We start from the raw sequence: 16,798 nt of genomic DNA on the forward strand, positions 1-16,798 counted from the left end.
ATAACCACCCTAGCTGGTGTAACATTTTAGAGATACTCTTCTTAAACTTAGTTTCTCCCATCTGCAGAATGAGGATGGTAATATCTACTGTGTAACAACAAAAATAATAGTAAGAGCTAATGCCAAAGGAAGCATTTTTAGCTTTAGAATTGTTGAGAGAATGAAATGAGGTGCGTGTGTGAAGAATACAGCACTTTTTCTGGTACATAATAGTTTCTCTATAAAGATCGCATTAATTCATTGAACTGGCAGTTGTACTTGCCATATTCTGTACTAATTAATGTGGGTTTACAAATGAGACATGGTCCCTGTCTTCAGGGAACTTAATTCTGATGGGAAAGGTTGTGTAAGCAGTTGCTTCCAGTTTTTAACTGAGGGTTAGAGAGAGTTTTAGGGGAAGTGTTAAAGAGTAGTACCTTCTAGCTTTGGGGCAAGGACAGAGGCTTAGGGAAAGCTCCTTGGAGAAAATGAGACCTGGGCTAGGTATAAAAGACTGATTTAGAGGAGAGTGAGGCCAGGCAGAGAGGTACGGTTAGCATGAATAAATCTTTGGGTAGAGAGTTTTTTCTTCTTTCTTCATAACTAGTTCCCTAGTGCTTGGAATAGTGCCTGGCTCGCAGAAGTTGCTCAGTGAGTGTTTGTTGAATAAATGAATAGGAATATGAGGTGGTAGCATGTTCTCAGACCTGTGAGCTGTTACGTCATTTTGAGGGGTGGGCTGCAGTGTGATGGATGGTGATCAGAGATACGTCTGGAGCAGTAGGCAGGCCCTGCCCTGGAGGGCAGTGCACCTTAATTGTCCTACAGTAGTGCTTAGACTTTCCCTTTAGATCCATGGTAGCCAGTGAAGGGTGCTGAGCAAGGGATTAACATGGTCAGTTGCGATTTAGAAGATCAGCCTGAAGACTGTTGAGAATGACTGGGTGGGAGAAGATAGGATTAGCGTGCACTCTTGGAGGCCAGATAAGAGATGAGGACAGTCTAGCTATAATAAGAATGAAAAGGAAGAATTATTACAAATACAAAATAAATAGAACTGATCAGATATCTGAGAAGGAGGTGGGAAGAGGAAGAGGGATTCCTCAGGAACCTGGCTTGTGAAGGTGGAAGAATGGTGGCATCGCATTTGAGAACACAGGAGGAAGAGCTGGTTTATGGGAGCAGATGAGCGTGGCGTGTTTGGGGCCTGTGGGACATTTGGGTGGTAGAAATATCTAGGAGGTAATTGAAAATATTCTGAGATTCAAATCAGAGCTCAAACAAGAGAGATTGACTTGAGTGTCAGCATCAGCACATGGGCAGTAGTAGAAACCGTGAGAGGATGCGTTAGCCAGGAGGGCAGACATGAAGTGTAGGGGGGTGGTGGAGGTAACGGAGTAGGATGGGCTGGACGTGAACTGAGGGGTCACACCGCCCAGGTTCACATCTGGAGTCCACCATGTATTGGCTAAATTGGATAAGTTAACTAACTTCCTTCAACTTCAGTGACTTCACCTGCAAATTAGAGATACTAAAAGGTCTTACCTTTATGTGATTGTTGAAAAGAATGACTGAGATGGGAGATTCAACATAAAATACTCTGTGTTTAGTACATCAGAACATCTCAAAAAAATGTTCACTACAGTGGCAGTGAGTGGTGGAAGCAGAGTGAGAGGAGTTTTAAACTGTTTGTTAAGGAGTTGTGCCTTTTCTAAAAAAGAATGTCTCTTTTATTAAATTTTATGGAAAAATTTACCTTTACTGGAACTTAAAACAGCAAAATTAAGATTTTTGATTAAAACTATGTTCTTGTAAATAACCATCTTGTTTAGGATTGGAATCATAAATGTATCAATAGAATAGAAGCAAGATATTAGAAGCATATTCAAGTTGTTATATGAACCAAGTAAATGAATATGATTTTGTTCCCCCTGAAATTATTTTTTTCTTTTACATCACAGTATCTTGAATTTGATTAATGTGTGGATCTTCTTTAAAGGGAAAGAATGTATAGATCCCCAGTGTTAACTTTTCTATTAAAATGATTCTATATAAGCATAAAGTGAAATACCTTATGCTTATCATTCGCAACTGTAATTATTTGAATGTGAGAAATCAGTTGTTTGTAACATGGGACTGAGATGGGTTAGATTCATAGATTTTTTTCAATTTAACTTTTGAATTGATAGTAAGTTCACGTTTCAAAAATAAAACACTATTAAAAGATACACAGAGAAGAGTATCACTGCCCTCTTAACACTCTGTCCAGTCCCCACTCCCTGAGTCTCCTCCAAATTAGACAACCACATTTGTTTCTGCTGTACCCTTCTAGAATTTCTTTATACACATGCAAGCAATTACATACAGTTATGCCCCATGCTTTTTCCACTTAGCAACTGGAGACCTTTGTATTTCATTTTGTAGAGAGCGTCCTTTTTTTGCAGCTGCCTTGAAAGTATGCACATTGATTTATTTCATCAGCCCCCTGCTGACAGGCATTTTGGTTGTCTCTGATTGTATACAGTTACAGTGCTGCAGCAAGTCATTTTGAATATGTGTCCTTCAGTGCAGGGTTTTGAGATTTGCACTCCTAATCCACAGCGTGCCAGGGAACTCAGGGATCCTCCGCCACTTTTCTTTCTCAGCACTACAGCTAACCCTCATGAATGCACAGGATCTCATTCAGGCTTCACTCAGCAGACACCTGATTGACCAGTTTTTTCACTAACCCGTACCCTCACTTTAGACACGTTGCCTTAATAGGTTAATAAAGATTTAAGATGTTTACTTGCTAGAGAAAAGCAGAGAATTATTGAGAGCATTTCGATGGAGTATTAAGGTGGAATACACCATCATGAGGCACAGTTTTAATTATCATTTTGAGTATCTACTGTTGGAAATACAGGTTTCACATATACCTTTCAACTTGTGTTTTTTCATGTTTAGGGACATGGTTTGCATGGGATAGGAGAAACTGTCCACATACCTTTCCCATTTGATGAGACAGAACTACAAGGAGGTACCTTACTTTCAAATTGTATCCATTTGGCTTCTTTATAATTAGTCTTGTCAATCAGTGGAAGCACAGCAAGAAGTAAATTCTTAAACTTTTTAAGTTCTAGGGTCTTAAAATCTTTCTGCTTTTAAAGAGTATTGGGAAAGGTAGTTTTCTGTCACATGCCTTTTCCCACAAAGAACTAATAGGGTTAGACTCATTTAGGACCTAGGACTAGAAGCAATAATAGTCTGTCCTGCAGATGAAGAAGCTAAGTAGGCAGCTACTTAGATGGAAGATCAGCTTTTCTGTATGTGTAGCCTTTTAGTTTCCTTTTATTGTTTATTTGTTCGTAGGTTGGCAGAGAATACAAGTCACAGGGAGGATTTTATGCTTAGAAAGTTGATTTTTTTTTTCCCCCGATGTTATTACAGTCCTTTTATTTAATTATTTTTGTGGGGCTTCTATGGACATTAATGAACATTTGTAAATTAACTTATAGTTTACAGAGAACTTGTGTATTATTTCCTATTTCAGCATTTGTTTTTAGCAAAAACAAATTGAATTTTTTTTTATTAATGGTCAGTGTGTTTTGATTTGTTTGTTCTATAGTATTACAAGTTCCCAATCTAGAGTCCTTAGAGAAAATGAGAAAACATTTTAAATAAAACCTAATTTAAAATGAATAAATAATTTACAATTGTTTTTAAATTTTATCTTTCCTGCTAGAGAGGACTTGAGTGAATTGTAGAGTCTGAGCTAAATTAAGCTGATTCTAGGTTGAAGGGTGAAAAGGTCTGTTTAATGTTACTCCTTTCTAGAATTGTGAGCTGTAATACATTTGATGAAAGATGCTCAGGGAATTTCTATAAAAGCAAATTCATTCTTCCTTTTGTTTAATGTAAAACATCTCTCCTCTGTTGATTATTAAGAAAGTATCTTCAGCACCTATGTTTCCTGCTCCATTCAAAATTGTCATTCTAGATCTATTTTTCTTGTTCTTAGAGTCATATTGCTTAGAATTTTAGAGAGCAATGAATCATTCAAGTAATTTAACTTTTGTTAATTCATATAAGAACTTTTCTTCCAAAATGTTAGTCACCATTGTCCTTCCTTCCCTAAAGCAGAGAAAAAAGAAGAAGATTTACATAAGTATTTTTTTCCTTTTCACATGAGCAGGCTTTAAATGCTTCACATTTGAAATTAAGTACTCTCTTTTGGCTGTTGTGAAATAAGTGTGTACAAAATTTGAAGAGGAGAGTTTTCTCCTCCAAAATAGAGCCCCTATTCAGAAATAAGTATTTCTCTGCAACTAAACTTTGCTAGTTAATCCTCTGGTACTTTATACATTCTGTGGACAGATTAATTGTTCAGAAGTTACAGGATAGTGACAACAGGATCTTAAAAATCATAAAATCTCGAGAACTGATCAGTTACTCTCTTGCCTTTGGAGATTATTGTGAAAATTCTAAAAAAGAGAAATATTCGTATTTGGCTATAGAGCATCTTTCGCTTTTGTAAGTTCACATACTTATGAGAACTTGAGCTGATACTTAAATAATTTATTAGGGATATAATTTCAAGTACATTGTTAGCTTTAGTTTCAATAAGAATACTTTTACTTTTCTTAAAAAATAAAAAATGTGATTTAATATGGAATTTCCTGGTAGAACCCCACTAAGTAAGTACTTAAGGCAGAATGGAAGTACAAAGAGAAGCCTAGAAAATTTGCCATTGACAGGCCACGTTTGTTTACTTAGAGGGTAAATTGTTTTGTTACAGCAGTTGCCTTCTGAGGTCTATAAAGTATGTTGTAAATGTACAGCATCCTTTTACATTTACAGATATTTATTCATTGGAATCAATTTTGATAAAATATAAAAGTAGTTCTGAGAATTGTTTGATGTTAACAAAAGGAAAGTATATTTAAGTTTTGGGTGTTTTGTTGTAAAACTATTGACTGATAATTGATGTCAACTCTTTGTTCTTAGAGTTTACTCGTGTCAATATGGGTGTTCACAAAGCATTGCAGACATTGAGGAACAAGGTGGACTTGCAGCATTTTTGTGGATATGTCACCATGTTGAATGCTTCTAGCCAACTTGCAAACAGAAAACTCAGTGATGCTTCTGATGAGAGAGGTTAGCCAATAGTTGTGTCCTTTGAGTTAAGATAACTGGCATTGAGTGCATCACAAACTTAATATTTAAAAAGCATGGGGACTTTGTAGGGATGTTGACTTATTTAATACTTAATGTTTTTCCACTGAAAATACTCTGTGACGTCATTGGGACAATTATCAGTTATTCAAATGAAGAAAATACTAAGTGCATAAGTAAAGAAGTGATGACCTGGGGGTGGAATACAGAATGGTTATTGTGTTTTAGCCCTTTACTGTCATATTTCTGTTTATAGGCTTTAAGTTCCTTTATGGGGTAATGGTTTCAAAACTTTAGTCTCTTTGTAAAATTATTTTTAAACCCGGATGAATAGTTTTCCCTTCAGCTTTCCTCTGTCGGAGGCACCATTGTCTCAGTTATGCAGGCCTTAAAAATCATGTTTTTGTCTCATCCTTCTCCTTTCCCACTCAGCCTAGTTAGTTCTGTGAGTTAGTCTTTAGAAATGTCTTATATTCATTTCTTTCCCTCTCTCTTTAATTCTCTGTAACTACCATTCTAGTCTGAGTCTTAATATTTTACACGTTTTATTGCAACTATTTCCCGCTTAGTCTTCCTGGCCTCATTCTTCTTTCTGTCTCCAACCCATCTTGCATATTGACAATAGCTAATTTTCCTTAGATACCTTTCTTTTTAAAGATTCATTTTCAAATCACCTTCTCATTACTAATTGTTTTCTGCTCTGGCATAATTTTGGCTTGTATGTGGCTTTGGCTGCCATGGTGTCACCTTTGGTCCACAACTCTAGGGAATTTTTTAATTCAGATCTCTGTATCGTCGATTATATTCACTGAACCTCTTCCTTTGAAATGCTGAGAGAATATGATTAATTGCTAGCCATCTAGTGAATTGAACTAGATATTCACTCCTGGTTCATATACCTTTGGCCAGAGGAGTTGGGTAACTTTTAACAGTTGACTGCCAGGAGCATTTTTAGAGAAGAGGGCTGTGGATTAGTCATTTCAAAGAATGTTACTAGAGCTGTCATGTTTTATTTCATTCATTCTGTGCACATTTACAAAATACCTGCTTAGGTGCTGGAGATATTGCTATTACTAAGACCGAAGGAGAAGGAAATGGCAACCCACTCCAGTATTCTTGCCTGGAAAATTCCATGGACGGAGGAGCCTGGTGGGCTACAGTCCATGGGGTCGCAAAGAATTGGACACGAATGAGCGACTTCACTCTCTCAAGGAGTAAAAAACCCTGGGGGAGAAACAAGCAACTGAATCAGCCTACTGTGTAATGTTAAGAGACTAAGATACAGGGGTCTGCTTCAAGTGCTAAAGCAGGACGGGAAGGCTTATCTCAGCCCAGCTGAGCTATCAGACCCTCTTAGAGAGGGTAAAGTTTGAAGTGAATTTTGAAAAATGAGGTGTTATCTACACATAGATGATTGTTGTTTATTTGGAGGGTAGCAGCTTTAGGCAGAGGGGATCAGGCAAGTGAGTAGCTTATCTTGGCCAGAAGAGTTTCATGGGCTGTTGTAGACGAGAGTATGGAAAAGGCAATGGCACCCCACTCCAGTACTCTTGCCTGGAAAATCCCATGGGCGGAGGAGCCTGATAGGCTGCAGTCCATGGGGTCACTAAGAGTCAGATATAACTGAGCGACTTCGCTTTCACTTTTCACTTTCATGCATTGGAGAAGGAAATGGCAACCCACTCCAGTGTTCTTGCCTAGAGAATCCCAGGGACGGGGGAGCCTGATGGGCTGCCATCTATGGGGGTCGCACAGAGTTGGACACGACTGAAGTGACTTAGCAGCAATAGCAGCAGAAGAGAGTAGAGAAGTAATAGGTAAGATCTAGAGGATCTCAGGATGTATTATGCTGAAAGATATAGGGAGTCAAAATATTTTGAAAGGGAATGATGTAATCAGACTGCATGTTTCCATGGGGACAGAAATGACTTTAGTAGTGAAGTGAAGGTCTAAACTTGTGTTCTGCCTTGTGAATCTTGTTTTTTTAGGCCAAAGCTTCACAACCTCAATACTATTAATGTTTTGAGCTGGGTAATTCTTTGTTCTGGGCGACCGTCCTGTGCATTGTAGGATGTTTAGGACCCTTAGATATCAGTAACATCCTTGTCCCCGTTCATGGTGACCAAACCTTGTCAAAATTGCCAAATATTTCTTGTGGGACAAAATTGTCCCCCACTTAACAACGTCTTTAGGCTAAAGACCATTCACTATATTCCATTGTTATTTCTGTTAGGACTGATTTATCAACAATGTATACCAACTTCTAGAGTCCTAATATTTATTGTGTTTGCTCTTCACTTATAAGGAGAACCTGATTTGGCTTCAGGCTCAGATGTGAATGGGAGCACAGAGTCATTTGAAATGGTCATTGAGGAAGCAACTCTAGATTCAGCTGCAAAGCAAAGCTCTGGTAAGGCTTTAAAAATTATTTGCAATCTCTGACTAATTTCTGAGATTTAATCCTTTTGCAGATGATACTGTTTGGATATCATTTGCTCTTATTGTAATGGACCTTTTCATAAGTATTTTCTAGGAAACATTTTTATATATTTAGAATAATTAAAATATTATAAAATGTGACATGAAAATAAAAAATGTTTCACTTTTCCTATGTTAATTTTCTCATCTTGTAGATGTTTTGAATTAGATTTTTTTTTTCTGGTGTAAAAATCCACTTTGAGTGTCTGATGAAAGCTGTGTGCCTTCTTCCCAGAAGCATGTACATACTCAAAAAACATTATTTCCCGTTTCAGAGATTCACTGACACCCCTCTGAGTCCTCTCCCCGCTAAACCCACGTGGGTGTCAGTGGAAGCAGGAGGAATCTATGAAAATCTCTGGATCTCTGACCAGAGATCAGACTGACCAGTTAAACCCTGGTCAGTCATAATACATGAAATATACATGATTAATAACTTTGTGTACCCTTTTGTAGTTGCCACAACAGAAGCAGATTGGGTTCCTCTGGAGCTGTGCTTTGGGATTCCACTGTTTAGTTCTGAATTAAACCAGAAAGTCTGCAGAAAAATTGCTACCCATGGCCTTTGCAGAAAAGAGAGGTGAGGGTTTCTGTTTGCTGTCCTCTTTTCATGAATGAGACTTTTTAAGCTCTCAGTATTAGTTGCTGTACCTTACTCTCTCTTATTTCACACATGCTTGTTCATTGATTGAATAAAGATGGCTCATTTAAAAGTTTTGCTGTGTATTTTAAAATTAAAGTTCAGTCCCTCAGAAATTAGGCGCATGCAGATATTTTGGACATGTTTTGGTTAATGATACTGAATTACTCAGATTTGGTGAGAGTATGGATTAAATGGGCATACTTCTATGACTGTGTGCACCTAGCTTTTTTTAATATGTAAATATAGAAATATCTCCTGTGCAGTTCTCTCTTAATATACACAACTCAAGTTATGTTAGTAATGATTATCTCCTAAAGTAGAATTATGGCTGACTTTCTAAATTTTCTTCAGTTGCCACATTTTCTAAATGAACATATGTTACTCATCAGTCATGACAAGTAGGTTTTATCTTGTATGCTCACTCCGATTGGTTAGGAGCAGCTGCTGAGAGGCAGCATGGTAAGGGTCCTGAGTCTGATTAGCAGAGAAGAGTATCACTAAATCTGATGATCATGGTGGGTGGCTTAGAGAAAGGTGTTATCTACAGACATCCTTGACATTGTTAATTAGGAAAACAAAGTTGGAGAATAAATAATTTAATTGGCCTAATGTAGTCTGTATAAGAAAATTTAAGGTATTTAATTGACAGATAATTTTAATAACTATCTTGAAAATAAAATAATATACATGAATAAAAAGGTAAAAATACTATATAGCTTTAATGATTGCCACTATAATGGTTACCAGTTTACATATGTTACCAATTTACAATTGAAAATGTGTTCCTACATTTTTATTTTTAAAGTGTTCTTGCATTTAACATTTATATTTGGTAGTAGTTTAAACTTTTCCTTTTAATAGTACTTTTCTAATTTTGGTTGCACATGATGTTTTATTTTGAAATGGTCTTTTTAGTTCATCTTTACTCCGTATTATTAAAACAAGCAGAAATTTCATTGATGAGAACCATTGCAATTGTTTTTAAAAAATTATGTGATTAATTGAGATGTATATACATACATTAACATGTTTATTGAAATTAAACTCTTATAAGATATTAGTTCTTATTATATTTGTTTTAAACTTTTCCCCTTTTTTTCAGCCTTCAAAACCTCTTACATTCCAGTAGAAAACTGTCTCTACAAGTCCTTAACTTTGTTCACTCATTCCAGGTAACAAAAACCAAAAAAAACCCAGGGTGTATTTGCATAGAGCTTTTATAGTGTCCAAAACTCTTCAGTGTTTGTGCTGAGTCTCCACAGCAGTAAGACATGATATAAGTTGTAATTTCAATGTATAAATGAAGATACTGAAATTCAGAAAGTTAACTGGCTTATACATGGTTTCACTGGCCAGGTCTTTAGGCGGCTTGAACTGTTTGTTCCAGTGGGGGTGCTTCATTTAACAGAAGTGTTTTAAGCATCTGCCATGGGCCATGGGCCATGTTAGGGTCTGGTTCTTGGGTCAGTTGTTTAGTTGCTAAGTCGTGTCCAACTCTTTGTGACCCCAAGGGCTGTAGCCCATCAGGCTCCTCTCTCCGAGAGATTTCCCAGGCAAGAATACTAGAGTGGGTTGCCATTTCCTTCTCTTGGGGATCTTCCTGACCCAGGAATTTTACCTGTGATTTCTGCATTGGCTGGCAGGTTCTTTACCAGTGAGCCACTAGGGAAGTCCCCTCTTGAGTCAGTACACTTCCATTAATAGCTGCAGTGATTCCCCAGTGCAGTGATTAATGAGATGGGACTGACTGTTAAACGGTAGTGAAAGCCAGTGCTCTAGACCTTCTGTCTTACCCCCAAGGAAAGAATGGATACCGTAGACTTGATTTGCAGATAAGCTTTTAGAATGGAATATTTTTTATTTGAAATATCTGTTCTAACATTATGAAATTAGTATTTTGGAATTTGGCTTCATTCATTCTCTCAGTAAATACTTGAGTCAGAGTCTTTACAAGGTGCTGGGGAAGCAGTATGCTAAGACACTAATGGAGCTTAAGTGTTGTGTGAGAGCTAGTCAAGGAAACCCTGAAATATACAAGTAGTTACCGATTTCAATATGTGTGCCTTAAAGGAGCCAAACCCCTTCAGATTTGATAGAATCTAAAGGCAGACCAAATTTAAAAAGGTAGAGGTGATGTATAAGCTGAAATCTAAAGAATAGGAAAAAGTATTCCAGGCCGAGGTTAGTAGGTATGTCAGTCCTGTGTCAGGAAGGCACTCAGCCTGCAAGGAAACGAGAGGACCAGTGTGGCAGAAACCTCGTGAAAGTGGGGTAGGGGCAAGAGGTGAGGTGGGTGAGGAGTGGAGGGCCTTCTAGAGTATGTGAAAAAATGTGTTTTATGCTTACTGCAAAGAGAGACTCTTAGTATTAAAGACTTATAACAGGGAATGACATTTCTAATTGACTTTTTTAAAAAGATTAGTTACTGTTTAGAGAATAGATTAAAAACAGAAGCTTAGAAATAAGACGGGTTTGGAGACTGTTGTAATAACTGTAGTGAGAGATATTGATAGATGAACACCTTTTTCATTAAAAAAAAATGTATCTGTAGGAAAGGTTTGTTTATTACTGCTTTACCTGTAATATAAATTGTGTATATTATAAAACACACAAAAACAAAAATTTTATTGGATGCAATAAATAGATAAAGATTTTACAAATTTTCACACTCCTGCACCTCACTGTGGTGTGAGGACTGCACTTCAGTGGAGACTGGTGGCCTTGGCTGTGGTGAATGAATCAAGTAAACTCCTTTGGGATACATGCTGGAGGTATATTGAGGGAACGTGGTGATTAAATAAATGTGAGGAAAGATCAAGGCTGTGGTAAGGAAGGGAAGAATGAAGGTAATTTTCATACTTCTTGACTAGCTTGATGCATGGAGTAGGGGAAGGACCTGGTGGGGCAAGACTTAAGTTCGGTTATGGACATGTCAAATGTGAAATTTATGGTGAAAGATCCAAAGATAGATGTTGGATAGGAGGAGACTGGATCCTGGAGTTCCAAGAGGTCTGTGCTGAGTGTGTGAATCTGAGAGCCCTGGGGGTGGATGGGTTGTTCTAGTGCTTAGTGTTGCCTGAGGGTTTTTGTAGATTATCTAAGAAATGCTTCTTATTCTCATAGCCTGTTACTTCTCTTTATTTCAAAGTACTTATCGTCATCTGAGTGTATTTGTCATTTCTGCATATGTTAACACCAGTCCTTGATTATTTGGGGTTCGTGAGGTACATCTTTGCATCTCCTAGAGTGCTCTGCATTCCATAAACATTTCTTAGGTAACCATTAGCTGAATTAAGTGGTTTGGTAAAGTGTTGAATAGGATTTTTTTTTGTCTTGTTTCTCACTCTCTCTAGGAAGGTGCTTCAACACTGGATGTTCACACTGAGGCCAGTTTCCCAAGTTTGCTTTCACAGTCATCCTGTGCTGACATGGGAGTCCCCCTTCCTGCAAAGAACTTAGTATTTAAAGATGGAATCTTAACGGAGTGGAGTGGACGATCACCCTCGTCACTTCTTATTGCTAATCTCCATTTGCAATAATTTGGTCACATCATTTGTTGCCCACCCTTTCTGACTTTTTTCTTTCTTAACGTTAGCTTTATAGTGCCAGCCACTAAAAAGCTTCCTGCTGCTGCAGTGCAATTCATGCTTAACTGATGTTAAACTTTGGGGAACTTGTTCATGTTTTCAGAAGTTTTCCTCATTCCTGCACCTCCTGTTGCAACAGAGCTTTTTAGCAGCCTGCACTGTATTTTTTACCTTGAGACAATCTGCGTTTCTTTTATAAAACTGAGGATATACTTTATAGGCTTTCTGATGACTGTTATGTTTATAAGCAGTCACTATGAATATTGCAATGGTAATTTTATATGTTAGTTTATCAAACATAAATCTTGTTTAGTTTTATATTTTGTTACCTACTCTTTAAGGGATCATGGGAAGAGGTGGAACTCTTCTTCTGAAAAGGCTTCTTGGTATTTAAAGTAGAAAAACTATAAAACTGTTAACATCCATTATTGAGAGATGATCTGATGGGGCATTACGAATTGCTGTGGATGTTTGTAAATTATGTATATCAATTGAACATTGTTAAAGGTATGCAAATCAGCATAGTTAGGTATGGCTTAACGTTGACTTAGAAGATCTTAACGCAGACTATGACTATACATTGACATCTCATAAGAAGCTTGGGAAACATTCTATTTTTAAACAATGTTTATATGTGGACTTGCGTTGTCGCTCATTTGGGGCTTTATATTTTCATAGAGTCTTTATGGAAAAATAGAATTTATTTTCCACTCTTGTAGCTGTGGCTGCTGCATGTTTTCTCCCTGACTCATTTACCCGTGAGTTGTTACGGAATTGGATTTGAGGTTTCAAACCAAGGATTTTGATTTTAGCTTAGAAATACATTTAGGGGCATTGAGGCTATGTCTTCTGATCAAAACATTTTAGCGACAAACCTGCTGTGAGGACACATTGTTAGGCAATTTGGATCTTAAATTTATGTGACTAGTTTTAGACAAAATGATAAAGAAAAATCGAGTAATTTCAAAATGTTTTTCTTCAGTCCTTGATTCTTTTAGTATCTCAAATGTTAATTAGAATAATTGGAATCACTTTTTAGATTTTTCGAGTTACCTTCCTTGGGAAGTTTGTGCAGTGTTATAGTTTAGCTCTTCTCATAGAATAACGGTTTGCTAGTTTAAAACTATAACCAAACTAACCGGTCAAACAGCATATGTCTAAAATATTTAAAGCATTAGAAAATTTGGGAAGGTTAAACCTGAACATTTTTGCTGATAATTGTTGTTATTTATAGAACTGACATTTGTGTATTTAACATACTTCTGGAAATATCTGTCTTTCTTAAAGCTGTTAGCATAGCCATGATTCAGTGCCATGGCCTGCCTATTCAATGTTTCGAAGCAGGTGACCTGTGGCACAGTCACTGCTGGGTTTGGGGTAAATGCAGTAACGTTTAGTATTCTCCTTTGTCTTATATGAGGTGGAAACCAAGTGTATGTTATAAATGTTTGTCTATAAAAGGAAAAATACTAATATTAAAATAATTTCTTATAACTGTGAATCACTCATTTATTTTTCCAATAATTGATACTGTACATTCCTAGTGCTATTAGGTATGTATGTAACTTTTATAGTTTTTCACCTGATTGTTGTAAGTATTTCATTTGATCAGGGCTCTTTAATCTCATTTGCTTTGTTCAGATTAACTGTAGTTATTTTATTTATTTCTGTGTTAACAAGCTAAGCCTATGGTGATGACATGTACACTAATAAAGCATTGAATGTCTGTAGTTGGTAGTGAACCCTGTTGTTGGTGAATTTAAAACTTAAAATATGGGGGTGATTTGCTGCTATATTTCCTTTGAGGGATAATAGAGGAAGAAATGGAACCTAATACTGATCATGAATTTTAGGGAAAGTACAAGAGAAAGCATGTGGCCACCTCTGGTCTCTCACGTGTATGAGGAGAGTCTCCTTCCAGCTGAAGGCCTCTCGTACTTTTAAAGACGGAGAACCTGCATTTTTAGAGCTGTTAGCAAAATGTGAAAGCCACTTTTATGCTTTACTTTGTGGATTTGGTTTTGTTTCATTCATACATTTAACTCATGTCGAGATGCGTTGCTTAAATCTTATGTGTTGATCCTATTCAACAAAAAGGTAAAATATAGAATTTATTATTTGCCAAAGAAAATTTATGAAGGAATTTTTATCCAGTTTTTCTGCAGACATTTAAATTTCATTTGGCTTTGCGCTCCCTCCTCTTTTTTTGTCCTTAATGTAGCTTAAACCGTTGGCAAACTTCAGAAACCAAGAGAAAAAAGAAATATAAAAAAAAGACATAGAATTTAGAATGGTACAATTTCACCTTTCACATAGGTCTGAAGAAATGTAACTTTATGTTGTTAAGATCATCTTACTTCCTTGATTCCTTTTTTCCTTTAAAAATTGTAATCAGATAATTCTGTTTTTTTTTTTTTTCAGGAATAATGCTTTCTTTTACCTGTTTCCACTTTTCTCTGCCATTTGTGTTTCTCTTTTATGTTCAGTGTTTCAAATACAGTTTGTATTTAAAGGTTTTAAAATACCAAAACTGTAACTGAGTACAGTGGATTTTTTTCTGGTATGATGTTAATATTATACAATGAAATGTATAAAGTGTTGTCAATTTGATTATTGACACTATAATATGTTTACAAATAAACTGTGGTGTTGATCAAGTTGCTGTGAAAATGTGTATAATCTTCTATTAAGTCCCTTTCATAATTTAAAATACAAGCATGCTTTTAGTGCTGAGGCTTTTATACTTTAAAAGAAAAAACAAAAGCAACAACAACAAACTAATTTTACAATAATTTCAAATTAGCAGAAAAATTGCAAAGGTAATCTGGAGATATTCCCTATACCCTTCCGCATACTTCCCCTAATGTTAACACCTTATATAAACTATGACGCATTTGTCAAAACTCAGAAATTTACATTGGTACCATACTATTTACTAAAATACGGATTATGTTTGATTTTCACCTATTTTTCCTCTGATGTTCTCTTCTGTTCCAGGACCGTGTCCAAGGTTCCATGGTGCATTTATTTAGTCATCACTGCCTCCGTCTCCTCCAGTCTGTTGACAGTTTCTCAGTCTTTCCTGACCTTGAGGCTGTGAAGAGCACTATTTGGTTATTTGGTGGGCTGGCCCTCACAGTGGGCTCATCTGGTGTTTATCAGATTGGAGGCTGTAGTTTGTTGGGGAGGGTGGCACAGGTGCCATGCGCCCTTCCACAGTGCCTCATATCAGGGGTCGCATAGTTAACAGATGTTACCAGTGACGTCTCTTCACTGGTCACAGTGATGGTGTCTGCAGGTTTTTTCACTTGCCATACTCTTTTTTTTTTTTGAAAGTGAGTTACTCAACCTAGCCCACACTCAAAGGGAAGGAGTGGTATCTATATTTTTTACAAATTTTCTTTTAAAGATTTGTTATATACACACACACACACACACACACACACAGGAGTATTACTCAGCCATTAAAAAGAATACATTTGAATCAGTTCTAATGAGGTGGATGAAACTGGAGCCTATTATACAGAGTGAAGTAAGCCAGAAAGAAAAATACCAATACAGTATACTAATGCATACATACGGAATTTAGAAAGATGGTAACGATAACCCTGTATGCAAGACAGCAAAAGAGACACAGATGTCTAGAACAGGCTTTTGGACTCTGTGGGAGAGGGAGAGGGTGGGATGATTTGGGAGAATGGCATTGAAACATGTATATTTTCATATGTGAAACGAATCTCCAGTCCAGGCTCGATGCTCGGGGCTGGTGCACTGGGATGACCCAGAGGGATGGGATGGGGAAGGAGGTGGGAGGGGGAGTGCAGGATGGGGAACACGTGTACACCTGTGACGGATTCATGTTGATGTATGGCAAAACCAATACAATATTGTAAAGTAATTAGCCTCCAATTAAATTTATACTAAAAAGATTTGTTCCTTTCCTTTATTTGGTCACTTGTTTATATTAGTACATAAGCATGATTATTTATTTTATACTTTTGAGTCAAAGTTCAGTATACCTGTTATTTTGTTGTGCAAATTGTTTAGCTTTGCCTATTGGGAGCTCTTTGAAGCTGGCCTCTAAATCCTTTAACTTTTTGTTTTTTTTTAAGACTAATCTTACTTTCTAGCACTGTAGGTGTTACCTGGTGCCAGCCCTAGAATTAGCTATTTCCCCAAGGAGCCTTGGTTCCTTTCTTGCAGAATGGCATTTAGAAAGCAAGATGGGGGTTTAGGTGTGCTTGCCTTTGCCTTTTCGGTGAAATGACCTAAGGGGTATAAATATGTATACTGACCAGTATATGGGCACACATGTCTATGTTTAGATCTGGCATATTCAGTTAAACTGATTCTCATTCAGCACCATAAGTTTCATTCTGAGAAACCTGGCTCCTTTTATCTACAATTTATCTGCTTATTTGTTGAACGCTTTAAATCTTATACAATGGTTTCAGAATAACTGTGTTGTACCCCTGTGAGAAACAGATTGACCAACTAGGGTATAGTCTTCCTTTAAGTACTTTTTTTTTTGTCTTTAACCTTAGATGCTGCTGCTGAGTCATTTCAGTCGTGTCGGACTCTGTGCGACCCCATAGACGGCAGCCCACCAGGCTCCGCCGTCCCTGGGATTCTCCAGGCAAGAACACTGGAGTGGGTTGCCATTTCCTTCTCCAATGCATGAAAGTGAAAAGTGAAAGTGAAGTTGCTTAGCCGTGTCCGACTCTTAGTGACCCCATGGACTGCAGCCTACCAGGCTCCTCCGCCCATGGGATTTTCCAGGCAAGAGTACTGGAGTGGGGTGCCATTGCCTTCTCCATTAACCTTAAATAGTACTCACTCAAAACATTTTCCAAAGTAACTTAGTACAGCTCATTGTTCCCTTCATTGAAGTTATAAGATACATTTGCAAAACATTCATTTGTCACACTCATTGTTCGCTTCATTGAAGTTATACATT

At 37.1% G+C, this 16,798-nt stretch overlaps 1 protein-coding gene across 5 annotated transcripts in view; it reads left to right on the top strand.

Annotated features, from left to right (window-relative positions):
* FAM91A1 (family with sequence similarity 91 member A1) overlaps nucleotides 1-15,282 on the top strand; it is a 41,748-nt gene extending 26,466 nt beyond the window's left edge. For 3 of the 5 annotated variants that reach the window (XM_018058543.1, XM_018058541.1, XM_018058542.1), the window contains exons 19-24: nucleotides 2,926-2,998; nucleotides 4,966-5,115; nucleotides 7,439-7,543; nucleotides 8,068-8,191; nucleotides 9,357-9,426; nucleotides 14,839-15,282. In XM_018058543.1, coding sequence (XP_017914032.1) covers nucleotides 2,926-2,998; nucleotides 4,966-5,115; nucleotides 7,439-7,543; nucleotides 8,068-8,191; nucleotides 9,357-9,426; nucleotides 14,839-15,084 — 768 coding nt within the window. In that variant the 3' untranslated portion in view covers nucleotides 15,085-15,282. Of the gene's footprint in view, nucleotides 1-2,925; nucleotides 2,999-4,965; nucleotides 5,116-7,438; nucleotides 7,544-8,067; nucleotides 8,192-9,356; nucleotides 9,427-11,607; nucleotides 14,499-14,838 lie in introns of those variants that run through there. The other 2 variants (XM_018058545.1, XM_018058544.1) reach the window with 1 other exon arrangement.

Source organism: Capra hircus, chromosome 14 (genome assembly GCF_001704415.2).
Source record: "Capra hircus breed San Clemente chromosome 14, ASM170441v1, whole genome shotgun sequence".
Taxonomy (NCBI): Eukaryota; Metazoa; Chordata; class Mammalia; order Artiodactyla; family Bovidae; genus Capra; species Capra hircus.